Genomic DNA, 25,126 nt, shown 5'->3' with positions numbered 1-25,126 from the left:
CCACTATTCTCATCACATTTAATCCTCACAACAGGCCTGTGAGGTAGATATTATTGCCCCATCTTACAGGTGAGGAAACAGGCTCACACCTGCCCAGGGGCACACAGTTGCAGAATTCTCTTACAGTAGAAAAGACACACACACACACACACACACACACACACACACACACAAGCATTGTAATTCTGGTTCAAGAGCATTGGGGGACACTCCTAGCCAAGTGGTTCTTTCTGACATTTTGAGAGGAAACAAAAGTTATCACAGCACGGCAAGTGTGTCAGTGGTCAACTCATCTGCGGAGAGGTCAGGGCCACTGCTTTTGGGCAGATCTCTCAGGTGTTTTGGCTGCTGCCCCAAGTCTCTCGGCTAGTTATTGTCAGAAACCCGCAGCAGACCCATCCTCGCCCGGTAGGCAGGGACAGTTCTGACTCTTGCTCTTCTGCATCTGGGCCACACTTCAGATGTTACAAATGATGTTTTTTGTGTGTTTTTTCCCCCCCTGGCTAACCTCTTTAGGAAAATTCTTTTTGCATAAACAGTATCAGGATAGCTTTAAGGGGTTTTGAGTCAGATTATCTTTAGCTGCGTCTAAATAATGTTAAGAATCCTTTGTTTTTAAAAAGTTAATACCTTCTATTTAAAAAGAAATGGCTCAGAAATTCAGTACAGCAAGAGATGTTCATATGGAGACTATCTGTTGGGGACATAGACAAATCACTCTGGGAGGAAGGAGCCTATGACCAAGACATCAAGGCCCTGTCCTGCAAACAGTCAGGGCCTTGCCCTGACCCGTTTGGCTCAGTGGATAGAGCGTCGGCCTGCGGACTGAAGGGTCCCAGGTTCAATTCTGGTCAAGGGCATGTACCTTGGTTGCGGGCACATCTCCAGTAGGGGGTGTGCAGGAGGCAGCTGATCGATGTTTCTCTCTCATTGATGTTTCTAACTCTCTATCCCTCTCTCTTCCTCTCTGTAAAAAAATCAATAAAATTTAGGAAAAAAAAAAAAAAGTCAGGGCCTTCATGTCTGGTCATCACATGTAGTCCGACAATGAAAAGGGCAGGGCTCCCTCACCACGGGACCCTTTGCCCTGTAAGGGAGTAGATGACCTGGGCAGGGTGAGGTGGGCACGGGGACAGACCTGTACTCAGAGCTCTCGGCTCCCTCTAGAACCTAAAATCAGATAGATGCAGGGAGTAGAGAAGCTGTGGCAGGCTACCTGGACCACGTGTTCTCAATTATGAAAGTTGTCACTACTGTGATGGGGGTTCAGTGGGGCTGGGGTTGTCAGGCCATGGGCTTAAGCTTCCCAAAGAGAAAGCAGGACAGACACAGGGGAGCACAGAGAAATAGGCTTCACACAGTGTTGCTTTGAGGTTAAACTTTTCAAAGAGAAGGATCTGAGTTTTGTTCTGATTTAAAGACATTCTGATAGGCTGGAATGGGACTCCCCTGGTGAAAGACACTCAGTGTCCTTCCTAAGTTCTCTCTTCCCCATTTGAGGCCACTGGGGTCTACACATGATTCTTCTCCAGTGCTCCCACTTCTAGTGCAGCAACAGCTCTCTCTGCAAACATTCACTGCAGCGAACACTAACACACTCACAGCTCCAGGAAGCCCAAGTTCGTGCCCTGCTCCTCCTTGCTGGGGGCAGATAGGTTTTTCCTTTTCACCTCTTGCCGGGGAACACTGCTCTCTGGGGAACTTGAGGGACGACACTGTAAACACGACTTCCTGGCATGATGGTGGCAATGCAGTGTGTTCGAGTCACTGCCGGGGGAATGTGCTGAGGTAGATTGGGGAGGGACGCCATTCACGGAGTTTGTGGGACTCACGCTGCTGACGGAGGAGTACCCTGAGGTTGTAATGTCTTTGCCCAGTTCCCTGCTGCCACAGAGAGGGGGCTTGGGCCCTAGGGCCCGAGGTGTCTGGGTGCTTGGCACCATGGCGTGCAGGTCCTGGCATCCCTCGTCCTCCAGGCAGGCCTCCTCATCGCTAGATTCCTGGCCGCAGTGCTGTTCTGGATTGAGGTACACCACGGTAACATCAAGGACGCCGCTGGGAGCCGTCACTATGGGAGAAGTCAGAGGAGAGGTGAGGCTACAGACTAAGCAGCAGGGTGACCCCCTACCAAGTTGGGACCCTGGTCGCCTAGGGTCTAACTCTCACCCAGTTCTCTCGGCTACATATGCTGGACCTTACTAGATAGTCCCCTCTACTGATGTCCATTGAGTTAAAGAATGGAGGATGAAATGCCTCCTTCAAGCTTGGGGCACTCAATAGGACTTGGGGGATAGTAGGAAGTAACAACAAACTGGTCATCTAATACTTTACTTAATTCCCTGGACACAAAAGCTTGCAAGCAATTGGAAGATTGACAGAAACTGCTTGAATTGGGCTTTCTATGCAGACAAGTGCCTGAAAACACGAGAACAGAGCCCCCTGCAGCCTCCCCTGGACCCTGGAGGAGAGTGTGGGGCACAGAGCCACAGAGCCACACGGCAGTGGGGGACACATCTCACACAATGTTCTAGAAAGATCTTACTGTAAACTCCAGACAGGACTTATTCCTTTCCCCCTGCCCCTTTAGTCCCTTCCATTAACACAGGCCTGCCTGAAGCTGGACACACATTTGGCTTAAATCCTTTCTCCCCAACCGCTGTGGTGTCCTAGGGACTCTGCTCTCTCACATGTCTACCTGTGTCTGGACATGTTCTCTTGCAGGTAAAGCCAGGGGCCCTCAATGAGAGCTTCCCTTTTTCTCGCTGCCCCCTTTGGCATAGCCTCTGGGTGGCTTCGTGGGGACGGGACTTACCATCACCCTCCTTCTCGCCCTCGCTCTCCTGGTCGCCCTCGTAGCCAGAGCAGTAGTCCAGGTTCCAGTCCAGGAAGCTGCCCAGTAGCGTCTCTTCCTGGCTGGACAGCTCTGCGGTGGGGGTGGTGACGAAGCTGCCCCTGTCCTCCTGGAGGCTGTTCTCTCGCTTCCTAAGATGTGGGGGCCAGGAACTCAGTCATAGGCAGCAGCATTAGGTCCTTGGCACCTGCCTGCCCTTCCCTGTGTGCCGTGATAGAGACAACACAGCCACCCAGTGCCTGCCCTTGGAGTCCCAGAGGCAAGGCCAGAGGTGCAGTGAGAGTACTGGCTCATCTGGACTTTGCAGGATCAATATGAGTTCTTCAGGTGAGTGAGGTGGGGAAGAGAAGTTATTGCAGGTGGTACAGCAGGACTTTTGAGATAGGAGAGACAGAAGTGGGATACACACAGAAGATTAGGATAGAGATGAGGGTGCACGGGAGGCGCTGAGGACACCCATTAGGTTATAGCTGGAGTTCAGGGAGTGCCAGTAACACCATGGAGTTGAGGGCCCAGGGAGGGTGACATGTGACAGGTGCATAGTAGGGCCAGAGCCTGAGCTGGGCTTAACCTATGCTCAAGCCCATTTTCCCTCAAAGGGTACCAGTCAAAGCAAGAGACAGCATGTTGGAGGAAGGAAGACAGCACTGCAGAGTGCAGCTCAGGAGCAGAGGCCTGAGGCCTGAGTTCAACCCAGCTTCAATTTCACAGGATCTGTTCCTTCTCCGTTATGCCCTAGGAGCCCTCCGTGTATGAAGCCCCTCAGGCAGTTGCAGGGGTCACAAGGGATCCCAGGCCCAAGCACACAGGAGCCAACACCGCATCACACCTTTAAGACACTGGGTTTACTAACCTCTTGGTTTTCCTTGCAGAAGGAGAGCTAAGGAAGGTGTGAATGTCCTCTGAGCTGAGGAAAGACGTGGGTTCCGGGCTCTCTTGTTTCACTCCTAGAGCTGCGCACACCTGGCTGTAGCTCAGCACCTGAGAGGAAGCTGGGGTCAGAGGGAGAGAAGAGGCCCCAAGGGGCAAGGCAGGGGCTTGTTCCCACCCCGACCAGGAGACAGGGTAGGGGGTGACACCTCTTCCTGGCTGATCTCTTGGTAACGCTTGTCCTCAAATCGCTGTTTCACGGCGGTCAGAGAGACTTGTCTGTAGTCCTTAGGGACGTCATCATGGAAGCTGCAAACAGAGGGACACATGAGGGACAGTGGGGGGCAGGTGGGGATCCGGGGCAGGCATTATCAGCACACCCAGCCCAAGAGACTCCCATTTTTAGCCTCCCTCACTGAAATGAGAGGGGACAACATACTTTCAAAAACAGCCCAGTGACGGGAAGTAAAACAGGGTGCCACTGCGGAAAAGTCTAGCTGTTCCTAACAGTTAAACCTAGAGTCACCTATGACCCAGCAATTCCAATCCCAGGTGAATCCTCAACAGAAATGTGAACACATTCACATAGAAACTTGTCCGTGGATGTTCACAGCAGCATGATTCATAACAGCCAAAAGGTGGAAACAATCCAAACATCCATCAGTGCACAAATTATAAACACAATATCCACACAGTAGAATATTACAGTGGAAAATATGAGAGTGGAAGAGGTCGGTCACAAAAGGTCACATATTATATGATTCCGTTTCTATGAAATGTCCAGAACAGGTAAATCCATAGAGACTGACAGTAGATGAATGTTTGCCTAGGGCTGGGAGGGGAAATATGGGTAATGTATGTAAGGAGTACAGGCCCCCCCTATTTTAAAACCATTTTTATTTTCCAACTAGAGGCCCAGTGCATGATTGAATCATGCACGTGTAGGGTCCCCTCCACGCTTTCGCTTTCGATCACGGGGAGCTGGGTCCCTGTCCGCTGGTGCACCAGGCCTTTCAGAAGCCTCCGGTGTGGCGGAGGCTTCTGAAAGGCCTGCTGCCTGAGTGGACAGGCACCCAGCTCCCACACTTTTGCTTTCGATTGCGGGGGAGCTGAGTGCCTGTCCACTCAGGCACTCAGCTCCCCCGCTTTTGATGGTCCGCGCGGGACATCAGCTCACTGCCCCAGAGTCCCCTTCTGTGCCGCAGCACAGCCAGGGCGCAGATGCTGAGCTCGTGCTGCTGCTGGCGATGCAGCTCAGCGTCCCGCCGGCCCAATCAGCTACCCCGGCCACCCCGAGTTCTGCGCCCCCCGCGCCTCCTGGCCAATCATGGGCATAGCGAAGGTATGGTCAATATGCATATTTGTCTATTATTAGGTAGGATTATAGTTGACACACATTATTATACTAGTTTCAGGTGTACACTCTAGTGATTAGACATTACATTAACTAAGTGATCATCCAGGTAAATCTTGCACCCACCCGACACCATACAGTTAATAGTTTACTATGTTCCCTATGCTATACTTTATATCCCATGACTATTATGTATTAACAATTTATACTTCTTAATCCCTTCACCTTTTTCACCCATCCCCTCAAACAACCTTCCATCTGGCAAATGGCAAAATGTTCTCTGTATCTGTGAGTCTATTTTTGTTATTTTGTTTTTTAGATTCAATTGTTGATAGATGTTATTTATTGCCATTTTATTATTCATATTTTTTATCTTGTTTTTTTTTTTCTTCTTCTTAAAGAAGACTCTTTAACATTTACTGGTTTGATGGTAATGAAATCCTTTAGCTTTTTGTCTGCCCTTTGATTTTAAATGATGGCTTTGCTGGATAATCTTGGTTGTAGGCCCTTACTTTTCATCACTTTGAATATTTCTTGCCAATCCCTTTTGGGCATTCAGAGTTTCTATTGAGCTCCCTTGAAGGTAACTGCTTTTCCCTTGCTTTTAAGAGCCTCTCTGCCTTTACCTTTTGCATTTTAATTATGATGTGCCTTGGTGTGGGCCTCTTTGGGTTCATCTTATTTAGGACTCTCTGCACTTCCTGGACTTATATTTCCTTCAGCAGGTTAGGGAAGTATCCTGTCATTATCTTTTCAAATAGGTTTTCAATTTCTTGACCTCTGCAGCTAAGATAGCTCTCCCAATTTTTATTCACCACATGTGAGACCAGCCTGTTCTCCTGGCAACCCCATGATGCAAATGTTAGTGAGCTTGAAGTTGTTCCAGAGACTCCTTACACTATCCTTGTGTTTTGGATTCCTTTTCCTTTTTGCTGTTCTGATTGGGTGTTTTTTTTGCCTCCTTTTATTCCAAATTGCTGATTTGGTTCTTAGCTTCATCTACTGTACTATTGATTCCCTATAAATTATTCATTTCAGTTAGTGCAGTGGTCGGCAAACTGTGGCTCGTGAGCCGTGGTTTGCCACTCTGTTGACTAATGAGTTTGCCGACCAATGAGTTAGTGTATTCTTCATATCTGACTGGTCCATTTTTATGCTATTGAGGTTCTCACAAAGTTCATTGAGTATCCTTATAACCAGTGTTTTGAACTCTGCGTCTAGATTGCTTATCCCCATTTAGTTATTTTTCTGGAGTTTTGTTCTGTTCTTTCATTTGGGGCATGTTTCTTTGTCTCATTTTGGCAGCCTCCCTGTGTTTGTTTTTATGTACTAGGTAGAGCTGCTACATCTCTCAGCCTTGGTAGAGTGACTAATTTAGTAGGTGTTCTATAGGGTTCAGTGGCACAGCCTACCCAATCACCCAAGCTGGGCACTTGAGGTGCGCCTCCTGTGTGGGCTGTGTACACCGTCCTCTTATAGTTGAGCCTTAACTGCTGTTGGCACATCAATGGGAGGGATTTACCCCTAGGCCAATCAGCTGCAAGGACTGGCTATGACCACCAATCTCCATGGAGGAGCAGCTGTACAGGGGTCCACCCCACAGAACAGGACTTACTTCAGCTGAGTTCTGGTGCCCACTAAGTCTGCCCCTTGAGTGTATTGCTTGTGGAGGTGGTTGGGTGATGATGCTTCAACTTGGTCTGACGTTGTCCACTGGGTGTGCTGGCTCTGGGGCATTCCATGAGGTACAGGCCAAGGTCAGCCACTGCCTGTATTTTGTCTGGGGCCACTTGGCATGGGCTACAAAGTGATCTGCACTTCTGTCTAGGCTATGTATGTGGGGCTTAGAAATGCCCAGGGGAGGACAAGCTGTGAACCAAGACTGGCTGCTGCTAGTGCTGGGCCTGGGGCTACTTAGCAAGAGGTACAGGGCATGGCTCAGGCCAGATGCTGCTTATTTGAGAAATTTTAGGAAAATCTGAAGCATACAAAACAGGCCATTTGTATGGAAAAACCCCTGGCAACAGCGTGGGTGGGCCTGAAAGTTGGGTGGGATGGGACCTCAAGAAATCACCAGGGCGGGGCAAACAGTGTGAGCCAGGTTCATGGAGTTTTAGATATGGCGCTCACCTGCTAGCTCTGTTGGGGGAGGTTTCATCAAAGAACAATGGCTTCTGCCAGCACTTCTGTCTGGGAGAAAGCTGTCCCCCACTGTCCCCTCCCCCCCCCCCCCCCGGCAGCTCTTGCCCTGATGTTGGACAATTTAGTCCTCCCTGTAAGCCTATAAGTCTCTGGTGCCTTTTAAGCTACTGCCCAGTGCAGCTCAGATGGAAAATGACTGAGTTAAGTCTCTGTGTGGGCCCTTTAAGAGGAATTGCCTGGGACTCCAGCAGCTCTGGACTCCCTCAGCCTCAATCCCTGCTGGTTTTTAGCCAGAAGTTATGGGGACTTCTCTTCCCCACACTGGAATCCTGGGCGGGGGTGGGGAGGTGGTGCTGGTATGGGGCTGGGCCTCTTTGCTCCTCAGGGGTGACCTCTGCAGCTGAGATAGCCCTCCCAATTTTTTTTTTTTTTAATATATTTTATTGATTTTTTACAGAGAGGAAGAGAGGGATAGAGAGTTAGAAACATCGATCAGCTGCCTCTTGCACACTCCCTACTGGGGATGTGCCCGCAACCAAGGTACATGCCCTTGACCGGAATCGAACCTAGGACCCTTGAGTCCGCAGGCCGACGCTCTATCCACTGAGCCAAACCGGTTTCGGCAACCCCTCCCAATTTTTATCCACCACATGTGGGATCAGCCTGCTCTGCATCAGCACCGCACTACCAGTCTTGATGTGGCTTCTTCTTTAATTCCCTAGTTTTAGGACTTCCATTCAGCCAGATTTCAGACCATTCTCAATGATGGTTGTCCTGTAGTTTAGTTGTAATTTTGATGTGGTTGTGGGAGGAAGCATGTACTGCATTTATCTACACTGCCATCTTGATTGGAAGTCCAGAGTTTTTCTTTTGAGGGTGGTGAAATATTCTGAAATTGACTGTGGTGATGGCCGCACAATTCTGAATATACTAAAAGCCTGTTGAATTGTACACTTAGAAAAAGTTCAGTTTGTTAAATAAATGGTTCCGATTTACCTGGTTTGGAAGAAAAAAAAACCCTGGAGGACAGGGAGACAGCCTAACAATAACTTTTGGTAGCCAGGTAACAACTATTTGCACTCCTAGTGTGAGCAACTGTGGGGTCAGACACAAGCTGACTGTCACCTGCACCCCCAATCCATCAGCTTCAGGATCTGGGCACTGGCCCTATCTGGTTTGGCTCAGTGGATAGAGCATCAGCCTGTGGACTGAAGGGTCCCGGGTTTGATTCCGGTAAAGGGCACATGCCTGGGTTGCAGGCTGATTCCCAGAAAGGGGCATGCAGAAGGCAGCCTATCAATGATTTTTCTCTCTCATCATTGCTGTTTCTATCTCTCTATTCCTCTCCCTTCCTCTCTGAAATCAATAAAAATATACTTAAAAAAAAAGAAAGATCTGGGCACTGCAGGAGAAAAAAGGGTGGCTGAAGCCCATGTCAACGCCCGGGAAACACTGACAGGTTCCACCCAAGGTGGAAGCACAGCAGGGAGTGAGAAGCAGCTGATAGGCCAGAGCAGAGGCTGGTTATAGGGGTCTGGAGCCATGCTGTAATTTTCTTATCTCATCCCAGAAGGTGTAAGCAGAAGCAACATGCTCAGAGGCCTCAATTGCAGTGATTTGGGAGGTGGCTAGGTGAGTGATCATGGACAGGCAGTGGAGACCGAGAGGATCAGATCCCAAAATGTACAAAGAAAATGCATTGGCCTTCAGCACTCCTGGGATGCAGGAACAGAGAAACAGAAACAGGCTGGCTTGAGGTCTCTGCTAGGATGACCGGGGCCTAGTCTGCAGAGCACCAATTGTAATCTATGAGGAGAAATGGCCTGCCACAGAAGAGAGGGGTTCTGGCTTGGATAAGTGTCAAGGCGGGTCTGGGCTCCAGGTTTAGATGTGTTCTGAATCCTGGAAGTGGATACATCTTCCAGGGACACATGATAAGCAGAAAGCTGGAATTACCCAGACCCTGGTGTGTGGGGAAGAGAACACTGAGGCAGGATGGCCTGGTGGAGGAAGGTCACTGGGGTACTTTAGTAGATATGCATGTGGGAGGGAGTGGGGACCAGAGTGAGTGGGCTGAGTGGGAGGAGGGGCTGTACGCTGAGCTGGGATGGGCTTCAGCTGGGTATGTGCCTGGGGGCCATAGTTTGCCAGCACATGAGCTAGATCATGTGTCTTACACTGAAATTCCTACTAATTAGGGAAAGTCTTATTTTTTCTATTAAGTTCTGTTGCCCATGGAATTTGGCTTGGATTGGGAGGAGCTACTATTGCACGCACATCGAGTGAAATATGCAATATGGCTTTGGAATGTTTAAATGTCAACTCTGATACAACTTGCTGCAGGAAAGGTCTGTGTGGATTGATGGTCCTCTCATGAGAGCCCCCTCCTTTTCTCTATACTTGAGGACCCAGCCTCTGTGGCAGAAGTAGGGTGGGAGAATCCATTTCCTTTTAAAGACTCACCACTTTTGGTGAAGACTCAAGACACAGGGTATGAGGTCTTCACAGGAGAACCCGGTGAGGTCCCACAGCTGAGTGCTCCAGGGCTGTGCTGGGAAGAAAAGCAGGAATGGTGGGGCTGTTCTGACACCCACTCACCCATACAACCCAGATGGTTCTGTTGTGGGATTTCCTGGAGCTCAGGGTTGCAAAGACCCCACATACAAAGCATGCCTGGTCACTGTCAACAGTGTGGGAAATACAGGGGTGGGCAAAAGTAGGCATAAGTTGTTCATATGGAAAATCTATAATAATAAAAGCATAATATGCAAATCAACCGAATGGCCAAACAGCGGAACGACCGTCCAGACGTCCTTCTGGACGAAGCTGGGGCTGCGAGGCCTGAGGCAGCCAGGGCTGCAAAGGCCTACTCTTGCATGAATTTCGTGCATAGGGTCTCTAGTAATATAATTAGTAAGTAATAATACAAGCCTGGCTGGTGTGGTCAAGGTTCGATTCCTGGTCAGGGCACATGCCCAAGTTGCAGGCTCAATCCCCAGTATCGGGGCATGCAAGAGGCAGCCGATCAATGATTCTCATCACTGATGTTTCTATACCTCTCTCCCTCTCCCTTCCTCTCTCTGAAATCAATAACATATTTTAAAAATAAATAAATAATAATACAAGAATAAATACTGTGTTTGGTGTACTATAATTGTAAACCTACTTTTGTCCAACCCTGTACTTAAGCTAGAACCATCCCTAACCTCACTCCCAGAGGATGGCTTTTAGTCCATTCTGGTGTTTTCTTCTCCAGGAGAAGTGGGCCTGCTTCTTTTTCTCCCCTCGCCCCACTTATATCTGAGCATCATCTTCTGACTCCAGGAATTGCCCAGGCCCCTGGCTCAGCCTGTGCTGAGCGGCTGGCCTGAAGAGCAGGATCCTTACTTTGCCCATGTGTCAACCTTGCTAGCAGCAGGGCGGCTGAGGCCAGGCGTGCTGGGGAGTAGATGGCCAGGCTGGTGTGCAGTAGGGAGAGCTCGCAGAGGAAGCTGCACAGGTGCTGGGTTCTTGGTGGCATAGGGATCAGCGTCAGCAAGATGTCCTTGTAATCGACCACAGTAGGGACCTAGTCAGAATCGGAAGGCAGACGTGAGGTGGGGTCTCAGCACACAGAGAGCTCATCTACCCACTCAACAGGGAGGCTGGCCCAGCACAGAGTCTGGCATGACTGATGTTCAAGATGGTTGCCAGGCATGTGGTGATAAGATGACCTCTGGGTCCAGGACTTCTCAGAGCAGGAAAGTTCAATGCTATGAGGTTGCCCTCAGATCCTGCCACTCCCTCATGTGACCTCCACTTGGATTTACAAAGAAAAAGAAAAAAGGCCACTTACTCGAATCTTCCCTTCCAGTGCAGAAATGATCTCTCCCATCATCCTCACCAGGTCCTCATACTTGTATGTATTGTCTGTGAGCCACACAGCTTCCCGGATTGTCAAGATCTCTTTGTTGATGAACCTGGAATATGAGATGGGGTCTGAGAATTGAGCTCAATTCCCTCAGTAAGGCAATCACTTTAGGCTTCAGTAAAAGAGGCTGGAGGTGAGAGTGGGGGGGTCAAAGAATAGACCTGGGTGCGTGTGGCTACAGATGGGAACTGAAGAAGTCACATAACCCTGTCATAAGGGGCTGGAAAGGAGGAGGGATTAGTGCCACAGACCACTGTGAGTGGCTGGACCGCCAGGCACACAGATGTTTCTGCCAAAGGCACTCATGAATGACATGACTGGTCAATCCTCTTGGTGAGTGAGGGGGATTTGCCCTGCTTTGTGCCAGATTCTACAGTGAGTATAAATGGCTTAAATCTAGGAGGTACATGAGCCAACAGAACTGAGCTAGAGGTTGTTTGAAGGTTTGTACATAGCACAGAGTCTGGCCACTGGAAATCTGATTGTCCATTAGGCAGGTGGTCACCCTGTTCTCTATTCTCCACGAGAGCCAACTATCGGTGAACACACTGGTCCAGTGGCCTGCTGAGGGTGCCTCCCCTGGTGAGGGTGGACTGGGGCCAGGCCTGTGATCGCTTTGTTCTAAGACTCTGCAGCTCCCACACTTGCTGGAGCATGGGGACCACAGGTGCTGAAAGGTGGAGATGCAAGTGTAGCTGATGAGAGCCCTGTGCTTGGAGTCATGGCAAGTGCTGCTTTGAGAGCAGAGGTGGGGTTATCTCAGCCTCTAAAAATTTTAAAGAAATTAGCATCTCACCGCTTGTCAGTTTGTGATCCAATAACTTGGTTTCTGTGGGCAAGGATGTAAGTATGCCACCTAGATACAGGAGGCAGGGGCCCTGTCTATTCAGTGCTCTCTGGTGAGGAGACCTGAAATACTGAGGGGCCCAAACAGTGTGCAGCAGTCGGCTTGCTGACCCTGAGTCCATCATGCTCCCTCCACCTATTGTCATATGACCATGCTTTCTAGTTACATGTGGCCATGTGACTGAGCTTGCTGCAAAGATGGACATGGTGACTTTAGGGGTCATGGTATGTGGTGGCAGAGAATAAGACAGAAACTAGGGTTCCTCTGTGACCTCCATGAAACAGAAAGTCCATCCCAATAACATGAAGAGCCTGGATCTTATGCCTCTGGGTTATTGTGCAAAAGAAATCAATCTCCCTGTAATTCACACCACTGTGTGCAATGAGCCTGTTCCTTATTTCCCCCAAGCCTTGCAGACAAGGACGGTTGGTCAGGAAAGCACTGCCCAGGGGAAATGGCAGACCATCTGGTTTAGGAAAACTAGAAAATACAAAATGTATGGTGGGAATCACTGTTTATATTACTTCCAAAGGCAAAACTGAGTGGACAGGTATTTGTTCAAGACAGCAAATTTAGGTAATAAATAAGATTGAGAAACACATTCTTGGGAACTTGATTGCCAACAAGCAATCTTTCATGATCTTGGGTGGAGGACTATGACTTTCCCTCCTTGTTGAGTCACCCTCACCAAGTAAGGCCACACTCTGGGTCCTGAGACCATGTGCTGGGATGAGTGGCTGCCCACACACCCAGCTCAGCTGTCCCTGTGGGAACGACTACGTGGCTTGGGCACTCCCTAAAACTCAAACCCCCATCTAACCAAATGAGGCCCTGGAGCTTTATTTCACTGAAAAGCCAGCCCATGCACTAGGGCATAGCTGTGGGGAGCTTCTCACCGAGTGCAGATGACCATGCAGGCAATGCCCAGCAGCTGGAGCCTGTACCGGGGCACCAGCCTCCTCCGTAGGTATCGGTCCACACACTCCACAGTCAGGTGAAGGCAGAGGCTTGTGAAATCCTTCATGGTGGCAACTTCTACCAGCCAGTCGATTAGAATGTACCTTTGGGAAGAGCACCACCCCTGAACACTAGAGCGAGCATTCATGAGTGTCCTATCTCCCAATCCAGATGGTCCATCTGTCTCAAGTGAGAGAGCTGGTCATCTGCACTATTGGTTTACCCAGGAACCATCCCAGGCTGAGATGCTATATTCAAAGGGGTTAGGGAGGCCCCACATCTCCTGACATTGTTTCTGGGAGGTAGGTGGGCTCATATATCTGTGTCTCTGCCTCCCCCAAAGGGTCCCCCAGGCACTGGAAAGACCTGATACTCACAGGTAAGGGACAAGGTAGAGATGAGACAGATCAGAGACCCCAGGACCAGAGAAAAGACACCCAAAGGCGCGAGAGCTTTGGCCCTCCTGCAACTCACCTATGGGGACATTTACCAAAACCTTCTGCAATGGAGCAAAGAGCCAAGAACACAACTAAAGCAGAATGCACTGAGCCCATGAACTGGACTTTCTTAATCACCACCAATCCTGATGGAGCACAGAGCCAACACACATGGGGTCCTTCCTCGAGAGGGCTACAGCCTGGGGTCAGGGACACAGACATCACAAAGGAATGCTGCGTGCAATGGGAAGGATACCAGAGTACAGGAAATGCCTTTCTGAACAAAGGAGAGGGGGCGCAGAGAATAGAAGTAAGAGAAAAATCGTGATTCTGCACAGACAGGGTAGATGGGATCCTGGTGTCAGCCAGGACAGAAGCATCTCTTAAATGCGGAGGGAAGGAGGGAAAGATGGGGTCAAAGTGGTGGAATGGAAGGAGGAGGGAAGCAATGGAGGTGGAATGGAAGGAGGAAAGGATGAAGGAGGAAGACAAGCCTCTAGTTTCTCCCAGAAGGAGGAAGACAGCATGCGTATCAGGTGTTTGAGGTTTAAACTAGCCACTATTGTGAGGCGAGCGTGATAACCACTATACTACGGAAACAACGGCCTAAACCAGCCACTATTGGAACAGAAGAGGAAGTTCCCCTACACAAATAGATTAACAAGCTTAATCTGGCTTATAAAAACAGAATAACCAAAGTATATACTTAAAATGGTTAAATCTGAAACTAATATAATGTTACATGTCAATTATACCTCAGTAAAAAAAGAGAAAAAGTTGGCAGTTGCTAGGCACAGAGGAAAATGGAAAGATGCTAAACTCAAGGGCTGAAATGTTATCTCAATAAAATTATTTTAGTTCTTAACAAGGAAAAAAAAGTGAAATTTATTACACCTTGCTGCCCCCAAAATAGCAAGTCCAAAAGAAAAAAAGAAAAAGAAGGGCAGACTGAGAGGGGCACAAGGTGTTCTCAGCATATTTCTTCCAACAGAAAAAGGGAAGAGCTGAGAGGAGGGGGGAAGGGGTTGCCACCACCACCACAGGCACAAAGCACAAAAGCTCTGTGACATTTAATGTGGGATCTAAGGATGATGCAGCCCTCACCATGTGTGTTAGACATTGAGCCTCTCCAGGAAACGCTAGATCCTTCTAAAAATAAATGTTTACTGAGAATTTACTATGTGCTGGGCATTGTCTACTCGAGTATACCCAGAGCCTGCCCATTATAAATCCAAATGTATTAGAAATCTCTTACATAAGCTTACAAAATTATTCACATTTTCCATTTTACTAACATGTTCTGTAATTGAATGTAAGAAGTGCCTTATCTCTAAACCTTGGAGGAAAATGGACCTGCAGGAAGAGGTGGGTACTGCTGGGGTTTCAGGACACCAGGCACATTGCAGCTGCCCCAGAGGGCATAGCTCCTGGTTCAGGCTGGCTCAGACAGCCATGGAGTTTCACACACCAAGTTGATGATTATAAGGATAGCTTATAAAGAAAAGGTGGTTTGGGGGCTTCAGAAAGATGTTTAAAATGGTTTAACTTGTTCTGAGGCTTAAAAAGGAAAATTGGAGAGAGCAACACTTTTAGGACAAATATTTTCTCTTAAAAGCCCTGGATAACTTAGAAAACACACACACACACAAATGGGGTGATCTTAGTGGGGTTGATAACCCAGAGTGCTCTGTGATAGGTGGCTCAGGTGAAACAGAATGGATAGCTCCCTTTGCACCAGAGACCAGTGGTCACTCTGCCTTTCAATCAGAAGCTCTGGCTTGAACCCCTCACCTCATCGTGTCGTTGAGTCCCTTCTGCACGGAAAAGACCTCCTGCTTATTAGCAGCGTGGGAAGCCTGAAAGAGCTGGCAGACTATCTCATTGGATGCTTTCATTTCTAGTCCAAGCTGGTTTCCATTTGCACAGGCTTTGGCTAAAGACAGCTGAGAAGTAAAGACATGCAGAATGAGCATAAAGCAGTGACTTTTGAGGTTTACCATTTCCAAATGTGAAGAGCTTTTGAGAGAGAAGACTTGTATTCACATTTGCCCTCCTGATGCCTCAAGCCTTCTGGAACCAGTATGACTAAGATTTTAATAATTCCTTTTGAAATAAGTAATATATCACATGATAAAGAATTTAAAAAAGGATAAAAGGTATGTAATGAAATGTTAGTCCCCTTCCTAACCTGGTACAGCAGTTCAACCAATAAGTGTTTGGCAACTTAAAAAAAAAAAAGTATATTTCTATTCAACTCCCAACTGTGAAAGCTAGATACTCCAGAAGGAAGCTGCATAGCAAAGTGGCAAAGAGCAGGCTGGGGGCTCAGATGACTTGACTTTAAAATCTGAGCCTGAATGTGACTGCTGGGAAATTAGGGGACTGTTCTATGCCTCAGTTTCGCTTTTCATGAAGTGGCATATAGCACCTGCTTCGGTAGATGGATGTGAGGATTAACTGAGCTTTGCACAAGACCCAACCAGCAATATCAACCATTTCTATGTATTTCCTTTCAGATTCTTCTATGCACCGATAACAGTGTGTATATGCATTTGTGTTTAAGTATATTCACATCTAATCTATTCTTTGCTCACCTAACAATAACAATATGGTTCCTTAGGAAATGAAATATCTGTAAACATGTTTCATTTGTTCTTCTTTTTCAGGTATTTCTGATGTGTTTTACTATTATTTTGGAACATCTTTGTGCAGCTTTTTTAGTACCTGTACCTGTCTGTTCACATGATCAGTCCACAAGAATGGCTCTGCTAAGCATTTTGCTACTTATGTGCAAGTGCTTTCTGAAAGGCAGGACTCAATGTTCACACCAATAGGGACACTATTTTATTATATCTCTGCCAGCAAAAACAGCTATTGTTAAAAATTGTGTTGTTGCCCTGACCTGTTTGGCTCAATGGATAGAGCATCGGCCTGCAGACTCAAGGGTCCCAGGTTCGATTCTGGTCAAGGGCATGTACCTTGGTTGCGGGCACATCCCCAGTAGGGGGTGTGCAGGAGGCAGCTGATGGATGTTGCTCTCTCATTGATGTTGCTCTCTCATCGATGTTTCTAGCTCTCTATCCCTCTCCCTTCCTCTCTGTAAAAAATCAATAAAATATATTTAAAAAAAAAAATTGTATTGTTAAAAATTTTCTTAAGTCATTAGCTATCTATTAAAACACACACATAAATATACATAATCTGCTAATGTGACCAGCTGTGAGCTGATTAAAATGCATTGCCCTTTCAGCCAGCAGTGATGGGAATGCTGCTACTTTGTTTCCTCAGTTGTGCTTATTTCCTCTTTTCTCAGAGGGCACTGAGGCCCTGTGGACTCTATCAGGACCTTATTATTCTTATTGATGAGTTTGAGCTTCAAGTAGAACCACATTGTGATTGTCATGTCTTATAAATTTGCTGACTGCCTTTTTGGACATAAACATTACAGTGCTCTGTGACATGTCAGGCTGAGCCACCTACCGCTTTGTGATTTCTTTCCTAGCTTTTGAGGGTAGGTGACTCTCAACCATCCACTTGATTGGTTGAGCTTCTACCCGCTGGCTTTGTCTTGAAATCTCGACTTTACAGCTACAAGGGGAGAGCGCTTAAAGAACACCAACTATAAATCCCTAAGGGTTCTGGTTCTGACACTGGACAACCTGGTGAGCAGGTCAAATAATGAGAATGAGACAGCACTCCACATGCCCACCTGCTCTAAGGAGCTTCAAGATCTGTTGCTGAGGTAAGCTTTACCTGCAAGACAACTTTAGACCAGTATGAATTTTGACAGCAAATGCAGTCCCAAGGCACTTAGAAATTAAGAGACTGGCTTAGCCCTAACCAGTTTGGCTCAGTGGATAGAGCGTCGGCCTGCGGACTGAAGGGTCCCAGGTTCGATTCCGGTCAAGGGCATATACCTTGGTTGCGGGCACATCCCCACTCGGGGGGGTGTGCAGGAGGCAGCTGATCGATGTTTCTCTCTCATCGATGTTTCTAAGTCTCTATCCCTCTCCCTTCCTCTCTGTAAAAAATCAATAAAATATATATTAAAAAAATAAAGATAATAAAAGTCTGCGTGTGGACGAGGAACTGTACGTTTAAAAAAAAAGGGGGGGGGGGCTGGCTTAGAGGCAATGGGCTTTGAAACAATAGGGTGGTAAAGGACAGCGAAGAAGGCAGCAGTTCCAGGCTCTCCTCCCACACACGCCAGAGCTAAACTGCTTTAAGACACAACTCCAGTTTTATTGCCTCCTGAGTGAGAGTCCAGGAGGTAAAGGCCAGCTCCCTCCTCACCTGGGCTTCCCAGCAGCCTTTGGCAGCATAGTCCCTGAGTTTCCGGAAGTTGTGGAGGCATCGTCCGGGATCAGACATCTGTCAATGGAAGAAAAGTCACCATGACTTTACATGGTTGTGTCTCTGGAAAAACTCAGAACTGACCTACAGGATCTTTAAATGTCCCCCCAACATCCCCAGAGGGTCTCTGACTGCACTTTCATCCAGGCCTTTTATTCTCCAAATGACGGTGGTCATTTTGGGACAGTGCTGAGAGTGGCCCACTAAGCAGCGGTTCCCAGGGGCCTACTAGATGAGGATCCTTCCTGTGCTGACAACCTCGTCCAAGGGCCAATTTGGAGACTGTGCCTTTGGCCAACATAATTCCTCCTCTCCCCAGACCCTGGTCCACTCACATCCGTCATTCTGTCACTTTCCCAGAGGAGGTACGAACTGGTCAAACATCCCTGATTGGCAGACTCTTCAAACAGATCACGAGCCTGCTTCTTTTTCTCTTCATCCTGGAATAAGTCCAAGCAGTTTATTCTTTTCTTATCCTCTTTCTGGTAAACCATTCTAGTAACCATCTCCAACTTTCTCCATATCTCTAAGTGTTCCCATGCATTGCTTTTTAATAATAATCGGAGTAGAAATGATTTCTCTAAAGACATACATTTGACAATCAATGGGGAAACTGAATTCACAAGTTCTGCCCTCACAGGTTCTGTTTTCTCCTTGACCAGGTTTGTGTTTGGTTTGGCCCTAGGCCTACTGGAGGGCAAGCCCTCCACACTGAACCCCCCAGATGGTGATGTTGGAGGCCATCTTGGGGCTCCTCCACCTTCTCCCTCATGCTCAGTGTACCTCCCTGTTACTGTCAACACACACCTGTCACCAGAAGCCATCACCTTCCCTGACTTTGCTGCAGAGGGAGTTCCTTAATAACAAAGCTTGTTAAAGCTTTCTCAAATGTGGAGAGGTCTGGGTGAGGAGTGGAGAGGCTCACCAATAGAACCATGAAACAAATACGCACACTCAGACACTCTGCCTAGCTCCACGCAGCCTCTCACAGTCAGGACTCTGGCTTTGAACCCTGGACAGCCCCTTTTGCTGCCTTTCACTTACTTCCTCATCCTTGGTGTCTGTGGCTGGCAGAAAGGTGAGCAGCATGGAAATGTGAAGCTGCTGTATTCTGTATGCTCACCCAGGCCAGGCACACATAAAACTCAGAATCCAAGTGGGATGGAAACTCAACTCACCTCAAAAAGATTCAGTACTCTCCCCAAGCAGTGCAGTATGGACGCTCTGTGAGCCTAGGAAAAGGAGGAGAAAGAAGTATGACCACCAGAGGAGAGAACATTCGGGCTGCCCCTCCCAGTCTGTGGGGTTTGCAGAGGACTGCCTGCTTCATGGAACCTCTGTCTTGCCTTTCCAGCTGTCAGTGTGCCTGCAGTCCAGCTCATCAGATTCCCCTGAACCCTGGCTCTGAGGCCTCCTCTCCTGCTTGGGCATTTCCAGACGCTCCCACATCCATACTATTGATTTTCTGTGCCTCCACTGCCCTCAGGTCTCTGACTTTATATGGTCCACAGCATCTCTCCTCAAGGTTTCTCACCTCCCGGGATTCTGTGGGGCTTGAACTGCCCAACGCTGCCCACCCTACATGCGCCCCTGGCCAGGACTCACTCTTTGTAGCTGGCACTCTGCTCTGAGGCTCTCATGAACCACGGCCTTGCAGCAGCTTCCAGACACTGACCACGGAGGGCGGATGAAGAGCCAGATGAAAGGCGCAGCACTGACATTCAGTCGCTCAGCGAGACTAAAGTAGTGAGAGGCTTTCAGGCCATTCACTTCTGCACGGGCCTCATCAGACACAGACACTGTAGAGGCGGATAGAACATAACGCAGGGATGTCTCAAGGACAAATGTGAACGTTCTCCATGATCTTTTGTGAACGTCTAAAACCCCAAGTCCACTGCAGTGCTGAGCTGCTGGTGTTTTAGGATAAAAGCCCTCCAGAATGGGGGGCTCCTTCCCTTTCTCCCCCTACTTTGTGAATCATGTACCTCTGCCAGGGTCTTCCCAACAGCCTGGATTTTGAAGGTTGTGAAGGTGCTCTCTGTGAAGGTGTTATATGCCCACTCTCCCTCCTGTTGAGAACTGCTGGCAACCCCCCTGCTAACAAGTTTATTTTGGGGGTAATGATAATTTTCAAAATTAGACAGTGGTGATGGCTGCACAACTCTGTGAATATACTAAAAATCACTAGGTTGTATACTTTGGATGGGTGAGTTGTATGGTATGCGAATTACGTCTGGGAACTGCTATCTGATGGGAGGTTTGGGGCAGGACTGCAGCTTTTCTCAGCCTGGAGGAATGCTCATTGTTTCTATTAGTCACAACAGTCTTGTCAACTGACCACGTGCAGGGGCTATTTCTCAATAAGATGCCAGATCTTTTAGAAGCAGAAAAACAGCTGTTATACTCAAATCTTTATGTGTTTTGGGAACCAGACAGGATGGACCCTAGGCTAGTCCTTAGTGAACTAAGCAAGCAGGCAGGAATTGGTAGAAGGCCACATAAGATTCTTTCAAAGAGCACCTGACCTTTGGGGGTAAAGAAATTCAGTCACCATGCTGGCTTTGACCTGCTTGTACTTGCCTCTGGTTTAGAGCCTTGGCTACCTGTGTTCTTGATATCCTACAGAATTAGGCACACTTTGACCACTGCCCCAGAGTTCCACAGAGGAACTGTGGCTGAGGCAAGGAGACAGAGTCTACACACAGGTTTTGGTGTTAACTGGACAGAGGGCAGGCAGCCAGGGAAAGGCTGCTGCCTGAGTAGCCCTCATTCTAAGGCTCTGCTCAGTCCTTCTTTGCTGACTAAAATGAAAAGATTTATTAAAATGAGAGTTGAGTCTTCCAACGTACAAAAATCAAATTTCATCAATGGGCCCCTCAGTAGGGCACCTCTGGGCACAAGCTCCTTGGAGAAGACAGTAAGGCAGACCTCCAGATATAGTAAGAAGAGCAACTAAATTACAAACACTGAGAAGAGCTTATGCTTGTTCTAAAACATCAAAACCAAGAGGGGCAACGCTAGTTCCAGATCTGCAAGGACTTACAGCCTTCATTGTAGAGGTAGGCAATGCCTAGCTTCACAGCAGCTTCAAAATTTCCCTTTTCAGCAGCCCTACAACATTAAGAACATAAAATACCACAGAATTATATTCCATCAAGGTTATGTTCCATCACAGCAATTGAAGCTAGAGTACTTATTTTCTGCATAGCAACTTTTTTTAGGTAATGCAGTTATATATCATCTATCCATGACATGCTACATGAACCTTAAAAACATGCTAAGTGAAAGAAGCCACATGTTGTATGATTCCTTATATGAAATCTTCATAATGGGCATATCCAGAGAGAGGAAACAGATTAGCAGTTTTCTAGGGTTTGGGGGATTGCAGGTAAAATAGGAAATGCCTGCTAATGGGTACAGGGTCTCATTTTGGGGTAATGAGAATGTTATAAAGTTAGATAGTGTTGATGGTTGCACAACTGTGACTATATTAAAAATCATCAAGTTGCACCTTTAAAAAGGGTAAATTGTATTGTTTGTGGGTTACATCTCAGGTGGCCTGCCTGAAACTATTGGCACACTTGGACGGTGTGTTTAGTCATTGTCATACTAGGATTCACAGGCCTTAGGGCTCCCACCCACTATGGTCCTCCCTCTGGGTCCCATCTCTAGCAGGGGGATGGGATCAACTAGTGAATGAAATGCATTAAGATTTAAATCATATGGTTTTGACCAAAAGAAAGGAACTGAATAAAGTTTCCACACACAGGCAACCTGGGTTTGAGTCACAAGGGATGGGTCACAGCCCAAGAGGGACTCTTCAGAAGCACCACTGTGACTAATGAGAGCTAGGCCTGTGCTGGTGGTAAGGATGACTGATGACTGTGCTGGAAGTCATGTGACTCAGTGGGTGAGGCTGACTGCCCTTAGTTGCTTCCTTGGGGGGATAAGGAATTGGCAGAGGCTACAGGAAGAAAATCATTCCCAGGTCAGGCCTTGGGACACACGCTAAAATATCAGGGAGGCCCCAAGATGGGAGAAAACCAAGCTATTCCCAGGGTGCAGAGATACCTTTCAAAGAGCTTCAGGTTCCTTGGAGAAGGCCATAGCTCTTGAAAGCTGGCACACGCCCACACGCTGGCATGGTTGTCCACCAGGTACTTCAGGTGGGAGTGCACCTGCAGAGCAACGGAAGCAGGGTAGGTGGGAATTAAGGGACCGTCCCAGAAGCCATGCCTCTGGAGCTCTTGAAGACAGAATGTAGGGCCTCCTGAACCCTTCCCTACCCAAGCAGTAAAGGCCCCACTCTGTGTCTTAAAGTAACAGTGACGTTGAATAGAAAAAAGAGCCCAGAAATAAGTTTCTCTGTGACTCTAAAGGTGGAGACAGTGGTCCTGGAAGGGGGAATAAGCATCTAGACCAGTGGTTCTCAACCTTCCTAATGCCGCAACCCTTTAATACAGTTCCTCATGTTGTGGTGACCCCCAACCACAAAATTATTTTCGTTGCTACTTCATAACTGTAATTTTGCTACTGTTAATGAATCGTAATGTAAATATCTGTGTTTTCTGATGGTCTTAGGTCGCGACGCTAGCAGGGTCGCCTAAGACCATCGGAATACACAGATATTTACATTACGATTAACAGTAGCAAAATTACAGTTATGAAGTAGCAATGAAAATAATTTTGTGGTTGGGGGTCACCACAACATGAGGAACTGTATTAAAGGGTCGCAGCATTAGAAAGGTTGAGAACCACTGATCTAGTCTGAGAAAGAGGGGATGACACCTCTGTACAATATATAGCTACAAGGAACAGAGGAACCAAATCTAAATCTAGGACAAAAATCTGGTTTTTGTTGTTGTTTTAAAATTTTTATTGATTTCAGAGAGGAAGGGAGGAGAGAAAGATAGAAACATCAATGAGAATCATTGATCAGCTGCCTCTTGCACGCCCCCTACCGGGGATCGAGCTCACAACCTATGCATGTGCCCTTCCCCAGAATCAAACCCTCCTGGGTCCCTTCAGTCCGCAGGCCAAGGTTCTATCCACTGAGCCAAACCAGGAAGGGCCAAAAATTCGTTTTGTATTGTTCTGCCTGGAGTCTTGCAGTGGGAGCATGAATGGAGCCTAGAGGTCAACAGGGACTCTTGGAAAAGACTGACAACAGCCTCAGGTAGGACATGGAGCCTCTGCTCTGGGTGGGAGCCCTGATCACTGGTTAGCAATTTAAGCGCTAACGTTCCCATCGCCATTGGAAACTCAGCACCCATGGATATTATGACCCAAATAGAGGCGGCTGTGGGAGCTGGAAAAGTGGGTTCTTGTTTTCCCACGAATTTACTGTATGCCTTGGGTTAAGTCATTCAAAATGAGGCTGCAGTTCCAATGTCTGTAAAATAACTCTTAGTCCCTTTCAGTACTGAATATTACATGGGATTTGTTCTCAAGGATATACTTTTATTCTTTTTAATGATATCTTAATTTTTCTCAAAAAAATTTTAAAAATTTATTTTTCATGTAAAATTGAGATAGTGTTAATTTCAGATATAATGTCTTATGTCTTAAGAGATACAAATTTTACTGCCATAAAAAAGTGGCTTCTTTGTTAAACATTATAGTGAATGTACTACCTTTAGCTTTTCTGTGATCAGAACAAACTCAAGCATCTATTAACAATTATCATACTTGTTTCTCTGTTCTCTTTTGAAGCCAAAGCTCTGTTCTGACATTTAAGAATATGAAACCTTGATGGAATGACCAACAATGCTAGGGCTGGCGCTATTTTCTTTTTCTTTTTTTTTTTTTTTTTGGGCTGGTGCTATTTTCATCTGGCAACTTACAGATCGAACGGCAAGGATGTCCCCAACAGAAAGCCATTTCAGGATATGAAAGAGCACATCTTCTGGGAGACTCAAGATGGTTAAGTTTCTGGGTCGTCTTCTTATTCTTCGCTTTGTAGGATAACAGAAACACTTGGCACACCTACAGTGGATCACTTAAGAAAAAGAAACAGAATGGTCTCAGTGATGTGTTGGAAAGGAGCTATGCTGATATGAAGTTATATCTGAAGATGATTTAACAGTTATTGTTCCCTGTCCCACGAAAGAAATCAGCCATATTTCTAGTCCCCAACAAAGAATAAAGGAGTAGTATTATAAGGATAACAGAAGACATCATCATTTATTCAAATATTCACTAAGTATCGATGGTGAATAGCAGAAAATCATGTAACTTGGCTATTGGGAAACTTTCTGATCCAGAGTCCAGATGATAACCAGGAAGGGGAAACAAGCGGCCAATGGGATGAGGTCTCTCAATGAAGCCCCCCCGGAACTCTTGCTGATCTCTTTGCTCCATTTGCATACCTGACTAAAATGCATAATGTTCAATAAGGATCCGTGGACTTGGGAACAACCCGGTTTTCGAGTCCAAACTAAGAGGGTCAGTTCCACAGGGAATCAAAGGCTGAAATTGCAGGACAGCTTGGTCCCCCCTCTGCCCAGTGTCCTCTCTCTCCATGGGGGTCGGGGGGAAGGGTCATTCCAACTCCAGCAGCTCCTTCCTCATTCTAAGTAGAAGCCTTAGAAACTCCCGGGCAGGACCCCTCACCTACAATTTACCTGGTTTCCCATCCAGCACTGCGCCCCCCGCCCCGCTCTTAACCTGGGTCTTCCCATCAGCAGTTAACGTGCCGCGAAAGCCCGACCTACACTCAGGGTGACCAGTTCCCACAGATTACGTGGATTTTAACCACACTGTCCTCAGTCCCTTAATGTAGGACAGGCACGGGAACGCTTAACCGCCACGGCGACAACCACCGGAACCGCGGCAGCGCTCACAGTCCTCTCCAGGTGCTGGGACCCGCGCGGGGCTTTCACGCGGACCTGGGCGCGTCTGGCATTTAAACTGCGCGCCGGGCAAGTGCCGCCGGGACCCCAGGCCAAAGGGCTCGCGCCGGCCTGCAGTCTCGGGCCGCCCGCCCGCCGCCCCCGCCGCCGCCCGCACCCTGCGCCCCGCACTCACCACTGCCGCTCCCCATCGCCACCTGCGCCCGCAACCTCCGTCGCCTCAGTCGCCTCAGTCTAAGCAGCACCAGCCGCCGGCCAGCCCAGCGCGCACCGCCCCACGCACGCGCAGACCCGCCCCGCCGCCCGCTCTAGTTTTCAAACGCACCCAGCGCTTCCATTGGCCCGTCTGGGGGGGCGCGCGCCGCAGGTCTACAGGGCTCCGCCCTCGGCCACGCCCCGCTCGCCGGCTCCGGGCGCCCTCGATTGGCCGCGCCAGGACGCGAATTCGAACGCCGGCCGTTGATTGGCGGAGCCCGTGAAGCCTCCGGCTCCCTCGTCCTGGCGGGGGTCTGGGAGGAGCGCGGTTCGGAGTCGGCGGGCAGGGGCTTCTTCAG

General features: G+C 48.0%; 1 protein-coding gene across 1 annotated transcript; it reads right to left on the bottom strand.

The window, feature by feature from the left end:
• Window positions 1–1,357: 1,357 nt before the first annotated feature.
• On the bottom strand, window positions 1,358–24,763 carry CCNF (cyclin F). Its single transcript, XM_008146424.3, has 17 exons — window positions 24,748–24,763; window positions 23,565–23,719; window positions 21,793–21,899; window positions 20,765–20,832; window positions 19,327–19,520; window positions 18,900–18,953; window positions 18,057–18,161; window positions 17,662–17,739; window positions 15,160–15,311; window positions 12,871–13,035; window positions 11,053–11,176; window positions 10,605–10,785; window positions 9,681–9,768; window positions 3,931–4,030; window positions 3,705–3,832; window positions 2,813–2,982; window positions 1,358–2,068 (listed from the first exon to the last, which is right to left on the bottom strand). Exons 1-17 carry the CDS (start codon window positions 24,761–24,763, stop codon window positions 1,599–1,601), a joined length of 2,355 nt encoding a protein of 784 aa, XP_008144646.2. The 3' UTR covers window positions 1,358–1,598.
• Between the last annotated feature and the right edge of the window lie 363 nt (window positions 24,764–25,126).

Source organism: Eptesicus fuscus, chromosome 4 (genome assembly GCF_027574615.1).
Source record: "Eptesicus fuscus isolate TK198812 chromosome 4, DD_ASM_mEF_20220401, whole genome shotgun sequence".
Taxonomy (NCBI): Eukaryota; Metazoa; Chordata; class Mammalia; order Chiroptera; family Vespertilionidae; genus Eptesicus; species Eptesicus fuscus.
Note: the sequence above shows the minus strand (reverse complement) of the source record. Positions and strands in the feature narration are given on the sequence as shown.